The following is a 20,138-nucleotide window of genomic DNA, read 5'->3' as shown; positions in this document are numbered from 1 at the left end:
CAAAATTAATGTGTTATTAGCCATCGAAGAAAATCCTAATATTCCCACTAGGCAGGTAGCACGCGAATTGGAAGTGACACAGTGTTCGGTAGTAAGGGTTCTTGAAGTCGAAAAATTTCATTCCTATAACCTAACAATTCTCCAGGAACTCAACCAGGAGGATGCAGATAGAAGAACTGAGTTTTGTGAACAGTTTATGGAACTAATACAGAATAATAATCTTATTACAGAAAACGTTCTCTTTTCCGATGAGTCGACATTTATGCTGAAAGGAGAATCGTCAAAATTATCGTTATTGGGTGCAAGAAAATCCATGTTGGATGAGGTAAGGCCACCCTTAACACCCAGAAAAAGTAAATGTTTGGGCAGGAATTCTAAGTCAGTAAGTTATAGGCTCAATTTTCTTCGAAGAAAATTTAAATGGAGCAAGGCACTTACAGTTTTTACAAGAAGAACTCATTCCAAATCTAGCTATTCTATTCCCTGATTCAATAGAAGCTGATATGCCGAATAAAAACATCTGGTTTCAGCAAAATGGTGCACCTCCCCATTTTGCAAGACCTGTTCGAAACTATCTGGATACTATTTGAACACTTATTAAAGAAAAAGATTTAAAAGCCCCCCTCATTTTAAGTTTATGAAATACATTTTCTTTAAGGCCCTGTATCTTAAAAACAATCGAATAAAGGTCTGGCATATGATTCATCAAAATGTTTGGAATTTTGTGGACAATCCAAAAATATAGTAACATATAGGCTGTCCCATTCAAAAGAAGAAAGTTGGTATTAGCGCCGCCAACGTAGCACACCATGTATACAAAACATTTATTGTAAAAAATGCGCAGCTTACCATCTCAATTGAAGTGTCCGAACGTTTTTCCGAACACGCCTCTATTTATTCATTATTGAATTTATTCCAAGTTACAGACTCGCACTGTATAATAGTGTTAAATTTACTTATTGATGTTAGATTTTGGATTAAAAATAAAAAGTAGAAATAGATATAAGTTAATCTAAGCGCAAAGAAAAATTATAAACATACTTATTCCTAAAATCGCTTCTAAAAAATTTGAAACGGAAACACCATAGGCACAAGCTGATGTCATCTTGACAAACGGCTTCGTGTTTACATTCGGTATTTGTAAAGTTCTGTGTTTTTTCTTTAGTTTTTGGTTGAAAAAGGAAAAAGGTTAAGTCATTTTGGTGTTTTTGTGAACTGTAACGATAGTAAAAACTTGTGCCGTTTGTGCTGCACCATGGGAAAAAGGCCATTTAAGACGATCTTCTCACCAGTAATCAATCAATAACATCATATCAAGGGACAACCGACGTCATAAACGTTGAATACTAAAGACTTCTAAATCTATAATAATTACAAAATATTTAATTTCTTTAAAAATGCATTTTTTAAAAGTACGTTAAAAAACGCATAAAGAGTTCATAAACGGTAATATTGTTTATAATTTAAAGCATAATCAATTAATAATAAATATTTATCATGTAAATATTTTTTGACGGCGTCACTGGTAAAGATTGCTTGTGTTGGTGGAATCAAAAATGCTATTGAGCGGCGCGCCGTTGCGATGTTCTTGCCTTTTTCTCTTCAACATTCATTTAACTTTGAATGTTGACTTCTAGTCTATCTTCTCTGTTATTGTTTTGCGCCTGTCAAAATAGGTGACAAATTCTTATTGTAATATAAATTGTGTTTTTTTTTGTCACTTCTACGTAAGCATTTGGCATGATTGCATCAGAGATTGCTTGCATCGGAGATGTTGCAAGCAAACAAACTGCCCATAGTTTCACGGCCATGCTAAATCTAGCATTTCAATGTATTTCAATTCTAAGCTCGCAATACAGGCAAATACCATTTGTACTGCAATTAATAAATGTAAGAAATTAATACTAATTATTATATATAAATTAAAATAATTTTCCCATCTGAGCTTTTAAATATTTATTATTCTTTGATGTTAACTTATAGAAAGAATTTGTATATTCAGCTAAACGGCTCTCCAATCTTTAAGAAAATGGCTCAAGATAAATGGATTAATCGCAATAGTCCTTTGGAGCATGACCTCCTAGGTCTGGATTTTTTTTGTAGGTTTATATCAGAAATAAAGTTTTTCCGGTCCACGTACATTAGAAGAATTGAAAACTAAGAAAGCTATCTGAAAACTTAAATCACATATTTTGTTGATATAAACTAGGTGTATGATACACCCTGTATTAATAATTATTAAAATTAAAATTTAAGTATCTTGGGAAATGAGGATTTAATATAAATTAAGAGATTTGAAATAATTAGTGTCCTAATGATAGTTTACTCTTGAATCAAAAAATATCAAACCCTACTAAAACGTGCCTTTATGAGGTATGGTATCTCTTACTCTTAGCAAAATGTGCGGCTTATAGCCATATAGCCTTGTCCAAAAATTAAAAAGATCGCTCAACAAACAAACCAAGATGTTGGCTTCAATTCATTTTAAGTGGGGCACCCTCTATATAAATGTGAATGTCTATCTGCAGTGCAAGCAATATGCCTAATCTGCGTTACTGATTATTATTAGGAAAAGGAACACGAGGAAGGTTATAGGCATGGTTTTAATCAAGGATTCATTGTCGATTTTCCATTAATATTACGTGAATATTGAACAATAGAATCATATTATCACTACGGCGAAACGCCTTTGGCTTTACGGCGTCGTCTGGTACTACTCAGATAAAGTTATAATCCAAAAAGCTATAAAAATAATTATGCTATTTTATGAATCTAAAAAGTTTGGAATTTTTACTACATATACTGGTGGGAGAGTAAAAGTAAGCAAATGGAAACTAACATGATAAATATATGCCTCGAAAGGAAAAAGCTAAAGCACAAAAACCAAATAAAGCGGTTTTCGTTCAGAAGGCATAAGTCGTTCAAGAAGTTCTATCAGGTTTTTTTATTAAATGGAAGATATTTTTTTATTAGCATCTCATCAAAAGCAATCAAACTTTTGTGGTATACACAGCAAACTTCTTATTACGGAACTATAAATTACGCAGTTTAATAAAATTTATACCTAACAAAAATATAACTATATAACTTAAACTATACTATCAAAAATTTACTTGCTTTTTACCATATCTTATAGAACACATGATTATAATAACAACACCAAGTTAACACCAGTTTCTTTTGCCTTTAACTGGAAAGAATCCAACGCTTCATATGGCTAAGAACTCACAAAATCTACGAGAAGATGAATATACAGTGACCGCCTAAAGTTCCGCATAAATTCGATAAAAATTAGAGACATGATTTTGTGAGAAAACGCTAGGACCCGTTGATTTTTATTTTAAGTTGCGCATTATTTCACATAAATTTTTGTATACAGGGTGGAACAAAAAAAAAGATATGACGTCATCAATCATTTTTTTAAATGAAATGCTATATTTTTTATTGCATTTATGAAATATAGGCGAAATTCCAAGCAAGTTTTGTATAACACACCTTATCTCAAAACTCAACTGTTTCCGAAATATTTACATTTAAATAACAAAAAAACAAATAAGTACGTCTATTTACAAATTAAGGTAAAATCGAGGATAAAAATAATGTTATAAATACTGCCAATTGTTTCTATTTCCATGGTTGAACTTAGTAAAGAATCTCAATTTTCGAATGTCACTGTCAGTTCGAAAATTAATAGTTTTTATCAGAATAAATTATGGCTAATTTAACGGAAACCCAACGAATTGAAATTTTGATGATACTAGAGTACGTGGATCGAGTGCGCACGCAAAAAGAAGTAAGTGAACTGTTTAATGCCAAATACCCAAACCATCCTATTTCTCAGTCCACAGTTAGTAGAATAGAGCACAAATTCATAACTTCAGGTCATATTAGGGATTTGCCAAGATCAGGTCGTCCAGAAATGTCTGACAAAACAAAATTAAACGTTCTGCTCTCCGGCGAAGAAAATCCAAATAATGCAACTTCACATATTTCAGTTGATAATAATATAGCCGGAACGTCAGTAAGACGCATCTTAAAAGCAAATGAATACCACCCTTATAAAATTAGACTAATACGCGAATTAAATGAGGAGGGTCCTGATCGAAGAAACCAATTTTGCAAGCAAATGATGAACATTTGCAATAATAACCGTCAATTTGTGTTGCGAGTTTTGTTTTTGGATGAAGCATCTCTTTGTTTAAACGGTTTCGTCGGCAAATCGGCAAAATTGTCGGTACTGGTCAGTGTCAAATCCACACTGGGCAACTGAGGGTCATACACAGTACCGTAAATCAATTAATATTAGGGGCTGGTATCGTGGAAAATAAAGTAATAAGGCCATACTTGCGAAGAAAACTTAACAGGACAACACTATTTGAATTTTCTTTAAGATCTTATCCCTGCTTTGACTGCCCTATACCCAGACGAGCAAGACCCTGCTCTCCCGACAGATAATTTGTGGTAATTGAAGATGGACGAAGAGGGCGAATAGAGTGGCCGGCCAGGTCACCAGACCTAAATCCCTGCGACTATTTTCTATGGGGGGTACCTGAAAAGTAAAGTTTATATTGAGAAGCCAAACATCGTAAAAGATTTGAAAAATAGAATTAGATATGAAATTAGACGTATATCACCCGAAATAATTGATAGTGTTTTACATGAGTTTGTAAACCGTCTTGCTTTCTGCCAAGAAGTAAATGGGGATCAGTTTGAACACTTGGTACATTAATAAGGGTTTTTACAGTTTATAATATTTTCATTTCATGGTGGTATTCATTTGCTTTTAAGATGCGTCTTACTGACGTTCCGGCTATATCATTATCATCTGAAATTTGTGAAGTTGCATTATTTGGATTTTCTTCGCCGGAGAGCAGAACGTTTAATTTTGTTTTGTCAGACATTTTTGGACGACCTGATCTTGGCAAATCCCTAATATGACCTGAAGTTATGAATTTGTGCTCTATTCTACTAACTGTTGACTGAGAAATAGGATGGTTTGGGTATTTGGCATTAAACAGTTTACTTACTTCTTTTTGCGTGCGCACTCGATCCCCGTACCCTAGCATCATTAAAATTTCAATTCGTTGGGTTTCCGTTAAATTAGCCATAATTTATTCTGATAAAAACTATTAATTTTCGAACTGACAGTGACATTCGAAAACGGAGATTCTTTACAAGTACAACCGTGAAAATAGAAACAATTGGCAGTATTTATAACATGCGGAACTTTAGGCGGTCACTGTCTAAATTAAAAATAGAGCTGGAACTTGTGAAGGAGGGCTGCAGGGTTCAGCCTCAAGTTTAAGTTTGTAATAATAAAGTAGCAGCTTGTAAGCAAGTTGCCCTTATTTTGAAAGAATATTTTTATAAAAAGAGTTTTTGTTTTAAGAACACAAGAAAAAATACAAACAAAGAAAAATATTCACATTTTTTGGCGGCCCTGCTGCTTGAACCTCAAAAAATTTTTAAATAAAAAAATTGGGCCCTCACATGCCACTTTATTATACGAGCCCTAACAACTATATGTTGGAACAAGCGGTTTTTTTAAAATAAAATACCCATTTAGCGAAAATTTTTTATTAAATTTTTTTTAATCATAAATATGAAATGAACAAGCTTTTTTATAATGTTTAATATTGTTTTTATAATTTATTTATATATTTTAAGTTATTTAGTATTTAATTACTTGGTAAATTATTGAAAAATAATTGAACAAAGACAACTAAATATTGGAACAAGTGAGTTTTAAAAAAGGAAAATACGAATTAGTAAGGCGTAACGTCGCCCTTAGCTTGAATAACAGCCTGGACTCTATGAGGCATTGTACCAACTAGACCTTCACAAAATTCAGGGGTGAAACTATCCCATATTTCCTGTAGTTTAGCACGTAGTTGTGGCAAAGTACGCTGCGGACTATTTCTTAGGCGTTGCTTCATTTTGTGCCAAAGTGTTTCGATTGGATTGAGATCCGGGTTGCTAGAGGGGTGTGACAAAACTTTCATATTATGTTCCCCCATCCATTTTTTGGTAGATTTAGCAGTATGACATGAGGCACCGTCCTGTTGAAAGATAAAATCTCCAGATGGATATAAATTTGCTGCACTTGGTAAAAGCGAATGTTCGAGAATGTCTTGATATTTTTCTGCATTTACTATGCCATCAATAAAGTGTAACGTTCCCAACCCTTTAGCTGACATACAACCCCACACCATGATGCCCTGTGGAAACTTTACAGTCCTTTTAAGACAATCCTTATGGAATGCTTCTGTTTTGTCCCGAATCACAGGCTTTCCCAACACAGACATCAAATTTCGCTATAAATAACTTTGCTCCAATTTTCTTTGTTCCACGAGAGTTTTGATTTGGCCCAAATGTAACGATTCCTTTTTTGAGTATCCGTTATCAATGGTTTTTCTTTGGCCTAGGCGAAAAAATGAAAAAAAGTAAAATAATATAGTACAGAACAGCCTATTAAACATACCTTATAAAAACTAAGACCGCTCTTGTGGATATATTTGCGGCAGCATTCTCTGGAAACATTTATCCCACTTTCTCTATTCCACCTTGCAGTTACTTCTCGTAGAGTATTTCTTCTTCCCGACTTACAAATTTTAATCAAGTTCCTTACATTTCTTTGAGAAACAACTTTTGGACGTCCTGAACTTTTGCCTCGAACACCAATACTGGCAGTTTCACCATATTTTTTAATTATATTAAATATAGTAGTTATTGCAACATTTTATTCACTGGAGATTTCTCGCATTGTTTTCCCTTTATGGTACTGCCGGATAATAATTTCTCGCACTTTTAGATCAGTAGGTTTTCCACGACCCATTATTGTATTTTACTCGTCATAAAAATGACAGTAATTGATTATTAATGGTCAAGTGACGCATCAAAATTTTTATTGTTGACAACGCACTACTTACTTTTGTTTATTCAAAGCCATCTTCGCGTCATGCTAATATAACTGGAAAATTTTGAGCTAAAGCAACCCATGTTCCAACATTTAGTTGTCAACATTTTTTGATTATCAAACAATTAAATAAATATTATTTAACATCAAAATTTTATTAAACCTTAAAAATAATTCTCTAAAACATAAAAAATGTTATTAATTTATTATTTTTAAATAAATTAAAAGAATTACTAAGACTACTTGTTCCAATATATAGTTGTTAGGGCTCATATAAAATTAATGTGTCAACCAAGCACCGAGCAAATAGCAAATACGCCGTGTCGAAGTCCGTCGGAAACCAAGTTTTTGGAGTTGGATTGGGTACACCAATTGTGATGCATGGGAATGTGTATCTGTCTCATATATGAAGTTGAGATTATATGTATAGTTCTAAATAGATTGATATATTGACAAAATTCAATTTTTTCCGCTGCTCTCATTTGCTACGCCAGTAGGCTATAATACGGCGAGGGCCCATATTGTTTTTCTTTATCACATTTCTTAGCTATTATAAATAAACGTCTGCCACTGTGTACATTTCATATAAAACTAAACAAATTTCCATTTTAAGTAGAATCAATAAATATTTACAAAATTTCAAAAACGTTATTCATTTTTTATGAAAGAGACCAGAAAGAAATAGGTTCTGGATTAGTAGAGCTATAGGTCTTTACATATTTTGTTAAGAAATCTTTATTAATACATATTAATACATATCTTCCTGTAGAGAATAGGGTATCCACTTTGGACACTTATGTAGCTTATCTCTGTTACTATATATAAAGCTTCGTTATCTCTGTTACTATATATAAAAAGCGAGTTTCGCATTTTTTGTCAAAAATTTGACAGCTGTCATAGTTTTTAATCTACTGAGTGAAGAAGTAAAAAATGTCTTTGATGGGGTTTTTCCGTAGAACACGATTATATAATCTGTTTGTTTATTGATAATAATTAAGGATTTTGAGATAAAAAATAAATTTATAATAACTGTCTGTATATTTTTAATACTCAACTACAATTTTCGTAAAATGATTACCTATCATTCTAATTTTAACAGTAGGACATGTAGACAAATGCATCTCTATGTTTTTAAGAAGGCCGCGAGAGAATGACAGATAAATAGGAAACTAGCAATTTAAAAAAAATATTGTCTTCATAAGATAGTAGTGAAAATTCTCTTCAGGCAGCAAACTTATATTTTAACAGGCATCTACAGTTTTTTTATCCCTTATATACCTATTTAACAAAGAATTGCATTACCTCTTGTAGTGAGTGAGTCCGAGAAAAGACAACCTTCGAAAATCGAAATAAAAGATACTCTGATCTATACCAGAGTGACATTAAATTGCGACGTCTTAATGAACAAAATCAAGACAATGCAAGGAATGTGCTTCACCCAAGGGTCCAAGAATTCGCACCAAATGAAAAATGATGCAGTATATTGTTGGTGTATCCTTTAAACGAATGGCCATCGATATGTTCTTTTTGCTATGGATTACTTTAGTAAGTGGCTCAAGGATTATTTTATTTTAAACCAAGAAGCAACTAAAGCACTTGAGATGCTGTTCCAAAACTGAATATGCTCATTTAATATCCCCAGACAGAGACGAAAGAAGGAACTCTAAGCAACAAGTACGTCAGTGACTGGTAATTAATAAGGCTCGCATAACCACCCTACAGCCTCATTCTGATAGAACGCTTGAATGATTTAATCGCAATCTTAAAACCCACTTGAGAATTTTGGTAAACCTCAAGCAAACGAACTGGGATACCTGTATACAACCATTCCTATTGGTATATTGTTCTTCTATCCACGAGTCTACTGAAAAAAAGCACGACAAAAGTCATCTTCGGTGATAAACTTCGTGTTCCTTTGGACATTATTATTGGGAGACCCGAGAAAGATGAAAGCCTTAAAGATTACGTCGACCAGCTTCAAAAGCGTTTGCAAATGGTCCCTGAATAGACATTGCATAAACTTTAACTGATGACGCGGTGATAAAGGCGAATTTTATTGGTCTTTATCTAAGGGACAAAGTCTGGTTATATAATTCACGGAGAATGAACGGCAAGACACCAAAGTTCTAGAGGGATTGGGAGGTTTATTTCATGTGGACATTAAAATTAATAACGTGATGTACCGAATATAGCGACGTCTAACAACGAAGATGAAAATTGTAAACACCTTGAAGGTTGATTGATTGATGAATACCATTGCACAAACTTCAGAAGGGAGCAGGGCTATGAAAATGTAAATGCGCTAATTATTATATAACTTCATTTTAGGCTATTTTATTGTAATTCCTGGTAGTTTCAATTTTCAAACTTTGTAACTAATGTGCTTTGACTATCAGTGTTGTCTTAAAATTGTTAATTTCTATAGAAAAAAATAGTGTAGAAATTTCTATCAATTTTTAAATTATTCCATGGGTCTTTATCAGGGATCGCGTTTTGTGATATTTTAATCAGTCTTGTTGTTCATCTTGAAAGCAATTAAACGATGGTCAATGTGAGTCACTTGAAAGGGATAATCTGACATTATAAACGAAAAGGGTGAGTTTTTGACATAAAACTATTTTTACAATACTGCTTCCCTCACCAGTATAATTGTCCCGATCAATCAAGACCTCCAGGGTCAAAGAGGAGTCCACCTGTGTGGCCCACGGCCAGAAGACCACGGTGGTGGCCAGACGATGTTTACAATCTTCATTATCGAACGTCGCTAGATCCGGAACTTCACCTCGCTAATTCTGGTGGCCTCATGAAATGGACCTTTCCAATCTGTGTTGAGCTTTTTGACTGCCCTTCACCTCTGTGGAATATAAACAGACTCTCTTCCCAGAATTGGTTTTCACCCTTAAGCCGTAACATGAGTTTATTCTGTCCCTTTTCAGATGTAGTTTATCTTGTGCCTATTTATTAAATATTTCAAAATGCTTTTTCATATGACGTATCTGTCAAAATATGAACTACAAAAACGTGTTAATTTCTGTAAGGTAATTAGAAATTAAACCTTGTGAGTGCCGAAAAAAATTTATAACAGAATTGTCGATGTAGAAAAGAAAAATAACACTCAAGAAAACACTGCTATCTGAGACACATCTATGCAAGGAATAAACTTTTATATCAGAAACACGCTTTATTTGACCAACTTTGACTGCATTTAAATTATTCCTAAAACAAGAAAACTGAGTTTGTGTAGGGTTGGCTTTTTTTAAGAGGCCCATATCCTTTATTAGTCCATCTAACATTTAATGTTTTTACCTTTCTTGGCATAATCAATATTTACATATTTTAAAAAGTTTTAAAGCTATGGTGGTAGAAAACAAATGGTTTATTTTAAAATTTATATGAAAGTGATAAGGAATATTAGTTCGTTTCTTTTAAAAATTTCTCAGGACACATCACTTGTAACATAGCTATTTTATATATAATGCTTAAGAAATAAGATTTTTTACTTTTGTTTTGTTTATCCCATTTATTACCACATATAGTTGCATAACTTTGTCAACGGTGCATAAATAATAAAAATCACACAACATTTATCCAATATTATCCCTAACGTATCTCGTCGTACATTTATCATGAAATTAAAAAATAATCTACCCACTGCCCTGTACTCGAATTTTATACCATCTATTTAATGTTAACGCCACTGTTTATATTGTATAAACATCTGCACCTAATAATAAACATAAATCAAAAGAAGAATAAACGGTTTTTAATTATAATATAATATCTAACTTTTAAAAGCACGTTGTCACATGCAGTTATTACACATAACTGACAAGTGTAGTTATTATTCTTACAATACAAACTTTTATATTTTTTTACTATAACACATTTAGTTTTTATATATTTATATAAATAATAATCCTTAAATAATTTTTTGTTTATAATATACAATTTAAAAACGTTTGCTTAATATGATGCAACTTTAATAACTGTGTTTAAAATATGTCACATTTTCCAATTTCTTACCCTAATAATATCGAACAAGAAATTGCCAGAGCCCGCTCCTGCACCGCCATGATCACTACCTCCCGGTGAGTACCGTTTGTTACGGTCCTGATCGTCTATGTCAGATAAATCATTTTCTGGTTCCGGAGCGGACTCTGCGCTCTCTTGGTCCGAATTTTCATCCTCAGCTTCCCTTACAACTCGTATGTGCCGTCTTGCTATTGAATTAGCTGAATCGTCAATCTCAACTGCTAACGACTGAAAAAAATAGAAAACATTAATTAAAACCTGTATTGTTCTTGACATTATTTATGAAAATATAGTGTTTTATTAGTAAAAAGTCTTAATATTAAAAAAGAAATTAGTCTAAAATTAAAGTAATATTTAAAGACTGGAAAATTAATCTAAGGTTAATACACAGGCAAATAAATACGTACTTAGTTTATTTTAGGTATAGTTAAAAAAAATTTTTATAGAAACATGTAATTTCCGACTAATTCCGTCACGGATATATAAATTAGATACAATAAAAATCAATGCATGCTCGGGTAAAAGTACTTAAGACTTATTAATTATTTATCCTTTAGAATGAGAAATATGAAAAAACTAGTTAAATCAAACTCTTGAGTATTGATGGCTTCAACATATAATATTTTGAGGACTATATAGGAAGTTCCGACCTCGCATTTTTAAGATTAAATATGTACAGTGCATTACACAGGTTAATAGCGTTTTTTAAAATAAATTAAAGTTTAGATATTAGTAATATATATTGAAATTGGGTTATTAAATAAGTACCGTAGAAAATTAAGCGCAGTTTTATCAGCGATGTACATATGAAAATCGTTTTTATTTGACAATTTTGTAGGTTGACTTAACACTAAATTTATATTATCAAACATTTAAGATTATAGGAACATTGTAAAATTATTAAAAATATTATTATTTAACAAAGCCCTGCAAATGGGACTTTACAGAGCATTGCTTTTAGGACTTCCTGACTTAGACTTTAGACTATCTGCAGGCAAGGTTCACATTTTCAACCAAGTAAAGAAACAATTTATAATGTAAAAAAATTCAAAAGTTTATTGGGTTACTTAATAAGGCTAGTCCAAATCGTTTCGGAGATATAAGAAATGTTGAAGATTTGAAATAAAATATTCAGGATATATTTCACATTAGAGTGTTATTCTTCGCAACGGAACTTTACATATGGATCAATATAAACAATATTCATAATTCATAATTCATAAGTATAATCCTTAAGCGTATAAGGAAACAAAGTGTTTTCAACTCTAAAATATATTCTTTTTATGAAAAAAACGGCATATTTCTTAAGAAATGTAAGATAGCCAATCGATGTATTTTAGCTCGGAGAATTTGAAAACCATAAAAACCATAATAAATAATTGCATTAAAAATAATAGATGGTAAATAAACGTTTTAAAATATACGCCTATATTATGTAGCTAGAAAACTCCCACACTTATGTTAATTGCAGTACTACTAGAACTCCTGGCACATCTTAAAAAATGTAAGTTATTGCAGTTTTTTTTAATCAATTAAGCTCCCCAAAAAAACTCAATAAAACAAATGAACCAGATATTCACAACAGACTTGATTCGACAGATTTTAAAACAGACTTAGATATTTTCGCAAAAATCTGGACGCATTACACTTACATTTTTCTAAAAAAATGTGACTCAATAATCTGTTTATTAACACACAATTTTACTAGTAAACTTCTAGTATTTGCCTTATCTTTCTTAATAATTCTAGAGATTTACTAGTAAAATTGTGTGTTAAGAAACGGGTTATTGATTCACTTTTTTCAGAAAAATGTAAGTGTAATGCGTCCAGATTTTTGAGAAAATATCTATGTCTGTTTTAAAAATCTGTCGATTCAAGTCTGTTTTGAATATATGGTTTATTTATTTTATTGAGTTTTTTGTATTAACGTTTTGCTGAAGTGAGTAATAATAACAGTAGCACAAAGTATTTGTTTAATCTAGTCCTGGTGATATTGATAGTATTGGCAACAATGGTTTATATGCTACAAGAAAGAATTGAGTTGATGGGTCTTTATCAACAAAATCTGCTGAAACAGCAGCACGTGCATTAAAAGCACGTGGTAGTCATCTGAATAAAAGAGTAAACTATCTTTCTGTAATAGATTTTAGAAGAAGTGAGTTTAGTTTTTAAGTTTGAAGAAACCGGGTCCATAAAAAACAGAAAAAATGACGCTCAGCATCCAGTGAGAAATGAAGTTATTTACATGGTTGAGTTAACAGACACAACTCTCATTACTGGAGTGACACAAATTCTCATTTATTTCAAGAAACGCATAAGCAGCGACTTCAAAAACTTAATGAGTGGGCTGGTATCCTGGGAGATCATATTACACCTTTATTTATTAATTCAAATCTTAATGCAGAAAATTACTTGAAACTGCTGCAGGACGCCAACCATCCCAGAATAGCTAAGGTACTTGAGCAAGTTGATAACCTAGAAAATTAACTGATGTTTCAACAAGATAGGGCATCAGGGCATCACCACATTATGCTGCTGCCGATTGTCATTTTTTGACGATGTATTTTATGGACGATGGATTGGCCGAAGTGGTACTGCAGAGTGGCTTGCTAGATCTCCCGATCTTACACCTTTTGATTTTTTTATGGGATCATTTAAAAACCGAAGTCTTTGCCATAAACCCTGATTCCCTTGAAGATCTTCAAAATAGAATTGTTAAAAAATATCAGTTAAGACCGTCCGAAATGTTCGCTAATGTGCGCACACGTTTTAAACAACGCCTATATTTGTGTACCGAGTCAACCGAGATCATTTTTAATATTTAATAAAATAGGTGTTAGATTCTTTTAATTTTTTCATTTGAAATAACGTTTATTTTTTTATTCATATTTCTTAATATTTCTTGTGAATGAACTGATAAAATATAAAAATAAACATAGGGATATGTAGAAAATAAAATTACATTTAATTCAAGATATGACTAGAGCCCTATTCCCATTTAAAAAATTGACATTGGGGCTCTGGGAGATGAGGGATGTCAGAGAAACGCAATTTTTGTTAATAAATGTCTCTCTCAATATTAAATTTGACGTGTTTGGCCCTTTTTGGTAAAACAATTTATTTCTCAAAAATCTCAGGGTACACTGTATTGTCTCCGACTATATGTATATGTTACGGTTAATGTAATAAAGTGGTTATTAAGTATATTCTCCTGTTAATATAGAGTGCATTCTTAAATAGCGGATAAACTCAATAAAAATGAAACGGACCATTTCTGAATAAAATGCTCAAACCCAAGCCCAAAATATTAAAATTGACAATATTTGGTTTAGGGTTTTTCTGCGTGATATATACAAGATGATAAAATATTAAATTAAAGATATACCTATCTTTATTAAATATTCGAATTAAGTACCGTTAACAGCCTGTCAATAACTAAGGTGATTTAAAAAATAAAAATAACTCATAAAAAGTAATCGAGGGAAGTTAAATCTGGTGATCTGGGTGGCCATTCAATGAACCCTTGTCTACCTATTAAACGATTTAGAAAAACTTCATGTAGATAGTTGCGAACGGGTAAAACATAGTGCGGCGAGGCTTCATCTTGCTGAAAAAAAGTTCACAAAATTCATTTCGGCGATCAAAATCATCTTCTGATAAGTAAAAATATTTTATAAGAGTGGAAAATTGCTTTTTTCAATACTTTATGCCCAGTAGGTCGATAAATTAACATTAGAAGCCGTGCTTGATATTGTGGCTATGGGATTATCTTGTACTATTAACAGAATGTTAAGCTCATCTTCTTCAATTATTGAACCCCGACCAGCATTTTGAGTATCCCGAACATGCCCGAATTCACGAAACTTTGCCTCAACTCTGCTTACCATGCTTTGGGTTATAGGCGACCGATCAAGATGAGTTGCATTAAACAACTGAACCACCTCCTTTTAAGGAAGCGACATATCTCCGACACCAATAATACCCAAGATTTCGATTCTTTCACGTTCAGTTAATTTTCTCGTATTTTATTCAATAACAGTAGGTAATAAAGTGTAGTTACTAATAAAATGCAGGATGGCACTGCTTTCGCCGCTCAAAAAGAATAATGACCACTTGAACATGTAAAAATACTTCAAGTAGTTGCACCAAAATGCATTCACTTTTTGATACTGGCACAAACAACAACAATTAAAAAACGAAAATACCAACATTCAATTTTGATAGGTATTTCTTTAATTTTACATTTTATCATCATTTTCGTTCAAAATTGCTTATGTAACCACTCATTCAAAGATATGGTACAAATAAGTGTACCATATCTTTGAAGGTAACAAAGGTAATATCTTTGTAAAAAATGCGTTCTCTCTGATTCTGCATTAAGAAATTGCGGTTTGCATTTAAAAAACATATTAATGACGTCATATCTTTTTTTTGAGTCATTCTGTATATTTAATTTTTACGTAGAAAAACTCTTAACCCAATATTAAAATCGATGGGGTCGCGCATTTTTCTCAGAAACGGTCCATTTAATTTTTATTGAATTTATCCGCTTCTTTACGGATGCACTGTATATAATCCAACCAAAGACAGTGGCAAAAATATCAACATATTTATTACTTTTACATATTTTCTAAAGGGTGAGTTGGGTTGAAAAAGACCAGTTAATGTAGAAAATTTACATTAATACAAACAAATGTATTACATTCACCAAACTTGCTGGCTATTATGAATATTCACCGGTTATTATAAATAATATCCGGATTAATTACATTAGCCGTAACATAAGATAAGAAATAAAATAAATGATAGAAACATTACTCAACAGATATTGTTACTTACCCAATATTTTTAATATTATCTATAAAGCAAGGACTACTAATATTAATATAATGCACTAATACCAGTAGTAATATAAGAAAACAACTGTATCGAATTGTATAATAAGAACATATTAAAAAAAAGAGTTAGAAGATAGAAGTAAACATTAAATGTATAGTAAGAAACGTTTCTTAAATACTTATTGTTTACGAGAATTAGTACTAGTACTTGGTATACCTAAAGCATAAGTAAACAAAAAGACAATAAGTAAACAAAAATTAATTATCTTAAAATATAAGCATTGCTCTAACTTTTTGTCAATAAAAATATATCCATAGCCAAATCTCTTGCAAAGTATCGTTGCAAGATCGCTAACTCATAGTATTGAAGTCAACGATAGTTACATCAAACAGAAATGTGAAAGCATACAGTGTAAAGCGTTACCGCATCTGATGTAACAGCCTCTACATCCAAAGATAAACTTGCAATGGTACTAGATATTGTAGAATCTTCTTCTTCATCATCATAGTCTTCATCTGGGGGGAAGGTGGGAAGTACAACATTTACTCTTTGTCCAGAATCTCCACCTAACGATCCACTACTTCCACCACCTAGACCCCCGCTTCTTAGAATTGCCCTACCAAATACTCGGAAAGCTGTACTTGTTACATTTTGGATAACATTGTCTAACACCTAAAATAGTTTTAAATATCCTTATTTATATTTTTGTTTTTGCTCTAATTTAACTATGATAAAGTACCATTAAATTACCAAGAATTTAGATGCTTATTTTTTTATTTTGTCATCCTGAAAGCTTTACAAAAAATAGTACATCATGCTTATTTGCTTTATTTTAATCTACGTTATTATGTTCTTAAATTTGTCATGAAAAATTACCTGTGATAATGGAGGACAAAATGCCCCAACTAGTTTAACAAAACTATTAACTCCTTGTAAAAGTCCTGGTAAATCAATATTCGATAATATTCCTGCCAGACCTCCTGACCCTAATAAACCACCTCCACTTGCTGCTGATACCTAACAATTAGAGCGGTTTAAAGCTATAAAATAATTAACAGCAACAAAAAAGGTAAAATTTATTCTTATTACGTATTTCTATTAAGCTACCTTTTTTTTGACATAATAAGAAATCTTCATACGACCTTCATAAGTAAAGAAAGATAGTGAATAAAGTGTATCTGTATAAATGGCTATAACTTTTAAAAGGACTTACCCGAATTTGTTCAATTTGGGGGCTTGTTTAAAAGCGAAATGTAAGAACTTTTAGATGTTCTATCCAGTAGTACGCAAAAGTTTTTAGTAAGATTGTTAGAAGACACCATTTTATTTATAAACTATTACTTTGATTTTTTCGCAAAAATGTAAATAATACGGTATAATTTTAATACCAGAATCAAAAAGTGTATTAAATTTACTAGAAAAAACCTGAAAACTGTAGTTGGCTTTTTTTTTACTTTTCGAGTTGTTACCAAATTACATTTTTTTAACGTTTAGCGTTATTAATTATTGGGCTTCTTTTGTTTATTTGGCACCTTTCTTCGCAGTCTATCTAGGCATTTGACTAATCTAAATTATATAAAAATAATAAAATTTTTAAATTTTATTATTTTTAGAAAGTGCTAATAGTAAAAAGATAATTTAACTTAAACAACATGATCCTAAAAAATACATGTAACTCCACATATCGTTAGACTGTTTAGGGCTTCCCTTACTAAACGCTATGTTCCAAAGTTATGGCGTGAGATGAAGGTTGTCTTGATCCGAAAACCAGGAAAAAGCGACTACACAGACCCCAAATCGTTCCGACCAATCAGCCTCACCAGTTTTCTGCTAATCTAGAGGCTGATTGATCGATATCTGAAAGAAGGTATCTTGGCATCTGCAACAATAGGCATACCAGGCGGGCAAATTTACGGGACTGCCCCTATACCACGTTATGAGAAAGGTGCTCTAGGCAATGATGAGGCCTGCCTAGTTTATACATATTAAAGGGATGTTTGATAACACCCCCTTATAAAGTAATCTGCAGTTGTTAAAACGTTGACGGCTAGGAGATGCCCGTAGGGAGGAGTATTATTCTCAACCTTGTGGGGCGAAGTGGTCGACAGTTTCATAGATTATATAGACAAGGCTGACCTATACACATAAGCCTGCGCTGATGACCTGGTAATCCTGTGCCCGAGGAGAGAAGCCGCCACAATAAAGGGCCCAATCATGTACGCTCTGCATATAGAGGACAAATGGTGCCTCTCGGGGAGTATCAGGATTTACCCCAAAAAACAAAGCTTCTACTATTCACGAGAAGACGTATATTTGGAACACCACCTGCTGTCTCTCTGGGTGGAGTGCAGTTGCAATATTCGACAGTTCGATTTCTTCTAGGAGTCACATTAATATTACACCTAATATGAAATTCATGATGCATCTTAGAGGTAAAGCGCTTTCCAAATACATCAAAAATAAGACTAGTGTTAACTGGAATGATAACAAGATGCTGAAAAATCTAGTAACATTATCAATTCGTAATGAAAAAGAGCCTTTGTAGATTTTTAGTTTAAAGTTGATTCTAGAGGTTTTTGGAAAACTTTGAAATATAATAATGTTAATTCGAAACCAGTTAGTTATCTTAGTGAAATACGAGATCCTAATAGTTTTAGCAAATATTTTGTAGACATCGTACCTTGGTCCCAGCCAAAATAAAATAACTTATTTGGCCATGTGCAAATATACAGTAAATTTAAAATTATTGCTACTGGCGCTGATGGTTTTAGTCGTAAATATATTGTTCTGCTTCTGTCGCACTTATTACCTCAAATACTTTTGTCATTTATATGAAACTAGTCATATAAAAGTCTGGTCACAGGCTGCATAGGAGTGCCCTCTTCTTCTAATAAGCAGTAAATGTATGGTACCTGAGAATGTGGATAATAAGGGTTTTTTGACACGTTGCAAGCTATATAGTAGTCATGTTGCCCAGTTTATTACCCAGTATTTGAAAGATATTTACTATTCATTCATGAGCATAGAAACTAGTTTAATAAGTTTAAAAGAGGTTCTATTACGAACCCCTTTTACTAAGAAGTATTTTGTTAACTTTCTTCTTGACTTCAATTATGATATTTTACCTGCTAAAGACAATTAGAATAGGAAAGGCTTTAACAAATCCAGATTTATCGTGTGTAAATGAAGATTTTCATCATATTTACCAACTTAAGTGATTTGGCTTTATATAATTTAGTACACATTTCTATACATTAAATAATAATATTTGATACTAGACTTTTTTATTCATAAATAGGTATCATCACCCTCATATTTAAGAAATTTGGTAATGTAATAAGTTTTTCTGGTACCTTTTTCCTTTATTAATTTACTACTTTCAAGATATAACCAAAGATTTTTATATGATTCTATTGTTATTTGTATAGATTTTGATGAAGCCCTAGCATAGCGGGGCGAACCATATAATTGTAATTTATTGTTTTTATGATACTCTCAATTTTAACCCTTTTTTTGTTGTCCTTTTAAATATTATAAAATATCTTTGCATTCCTATGCAACTCGTTTCAAAACAAAATTACCATTAGCTATGCATTTCTTATGATATAATATATTATAATAAATTAGTTACTCAATTAGTATATAGTATAAACTAACATTTTTGTATCATTTTATATCAAAATAAGTAAAAATAATGAATCTTCTCAAATAAAAACCCATACGTGTATATAATATGATAATGTAACTTAATTATTATATAAATTTTTAAACAAGCAACGTATTACGTTATTGTCAAGACTGATAAAATATGAATTTAGCCGAAGGCCGAAGAAAGTAAAAAAAAGTGAAAGTACAGATATACCTACTGACGAAGTCGTTGTATTTTAAGTAGTAAGATTTAATATATGCGTATTTGTTATGTTTGAGAATGTAAAGTTGACTTTGTGCAAAGTTTTTTATTTTACTGGATGTTTTTAAATTAAAAATATAACCGCTATTAAGGCCTAATATCGTTTCAGATTATTTCTTTATAATAAATTGCAAATTTAAAAAAAACTGAAAAACTGCTAAAATGATAAATATCATTTTTAAATAGGTAGCTTATTAGTTTTTAAATATATGTCTTTATTTTACTTAAATTATTGAAGAAGAACCGTAACAGATTTAAGCTCCTCTTCCACTTAACCTATTTTGCCGCATAAGCAATAGACGCAACACTGCATTATGATAACATAATTTTCACAAATAATCACTTAATTGTAGTCGTATATGTAGAATACTTTAGCTTAGAAGATCTTAGAAAATTAATTTAAAGATTTATTTCATAAATGTAAAAAGTAATCAAACAATT

At 31.8% G+C, this 20,138-nt stretch overlaps 1 protein-coding gene and 2 long non-coding RNA genes across 7 annotated transcripts in view; 1 reads left to right on the top strand and 2 right to left on the bottom strand.

The window, feature by feature from the left end:
• Nucleotides 1-20,138, bottom strand: part of LOC126744819 (uncharacterized) — a 68,517-nt gene that overhangs the window by 11,020 nt on the left and 37,359 nt on the right. For 4 of the 5 annotated variants that reach the window (XM_050452377.1, XM_050452382.1, XM_050452380.1 and 1 more), the window contains 3 exons: nt 16,664-16,804; nt 16,196-16,459; nt 10,940-11,176 (listed from right to left, as the gene is read on the bottom strand). In XM_050452377.1, coding sequence (XP_050308334.1) covers nt 10,940-11,176; nt 16,196-16,459; nt 16,664-16,804 — 642 coding nt within the window. The remainder of the gene's footprint in view (nt 1-10,939; nt 11,177-16,195; nt 16,460-16,663; nt 16,805-20,138) is intronic. The other variant, XM_050452381.1, reaches the window with a different exon arrangement.
• Nucleotides 1-20,138, top strand: part of LOC126744821 (uncharacterized) — a 71,824-nt gene that overhangs the window by 15,575 nt on the left and 36,111 nt on the right. The window lies entirely within an intron of this gene.
• Nucleotides 3,413-10,933, bottom strand: LOC126744820 (uncharacterized). The gene is made up of 2 exons (XR_007663316.1): nt 6,482-10,933; nt 3,413-6,421 (listed from the first exon to the last, which is right to left on the bottom strand). It is a non-coding gene; the product is annotated as an uncharacterized LOC126744820 (long non-coding RNA).

The sequence above is a fragment of the Anthonomus grandis genome, chromosome 14 (assembly GCF_022605725.1).
Source record: "Anthonomus grandis grandis chromosome 14, icAntGran1.3, whole genome shotgun sequence".
Lineage (NCBI taxonomy): Eukaryota > Metazoa > Arthropoda > Insecta > Coleoptera > Curculionidae > Anthonomus > Anthonomus grandis.
Note: the sequence above shows the minus strand (reverse complement) of the source record. Positions and strands in the feature narration are given on the sequence as shown.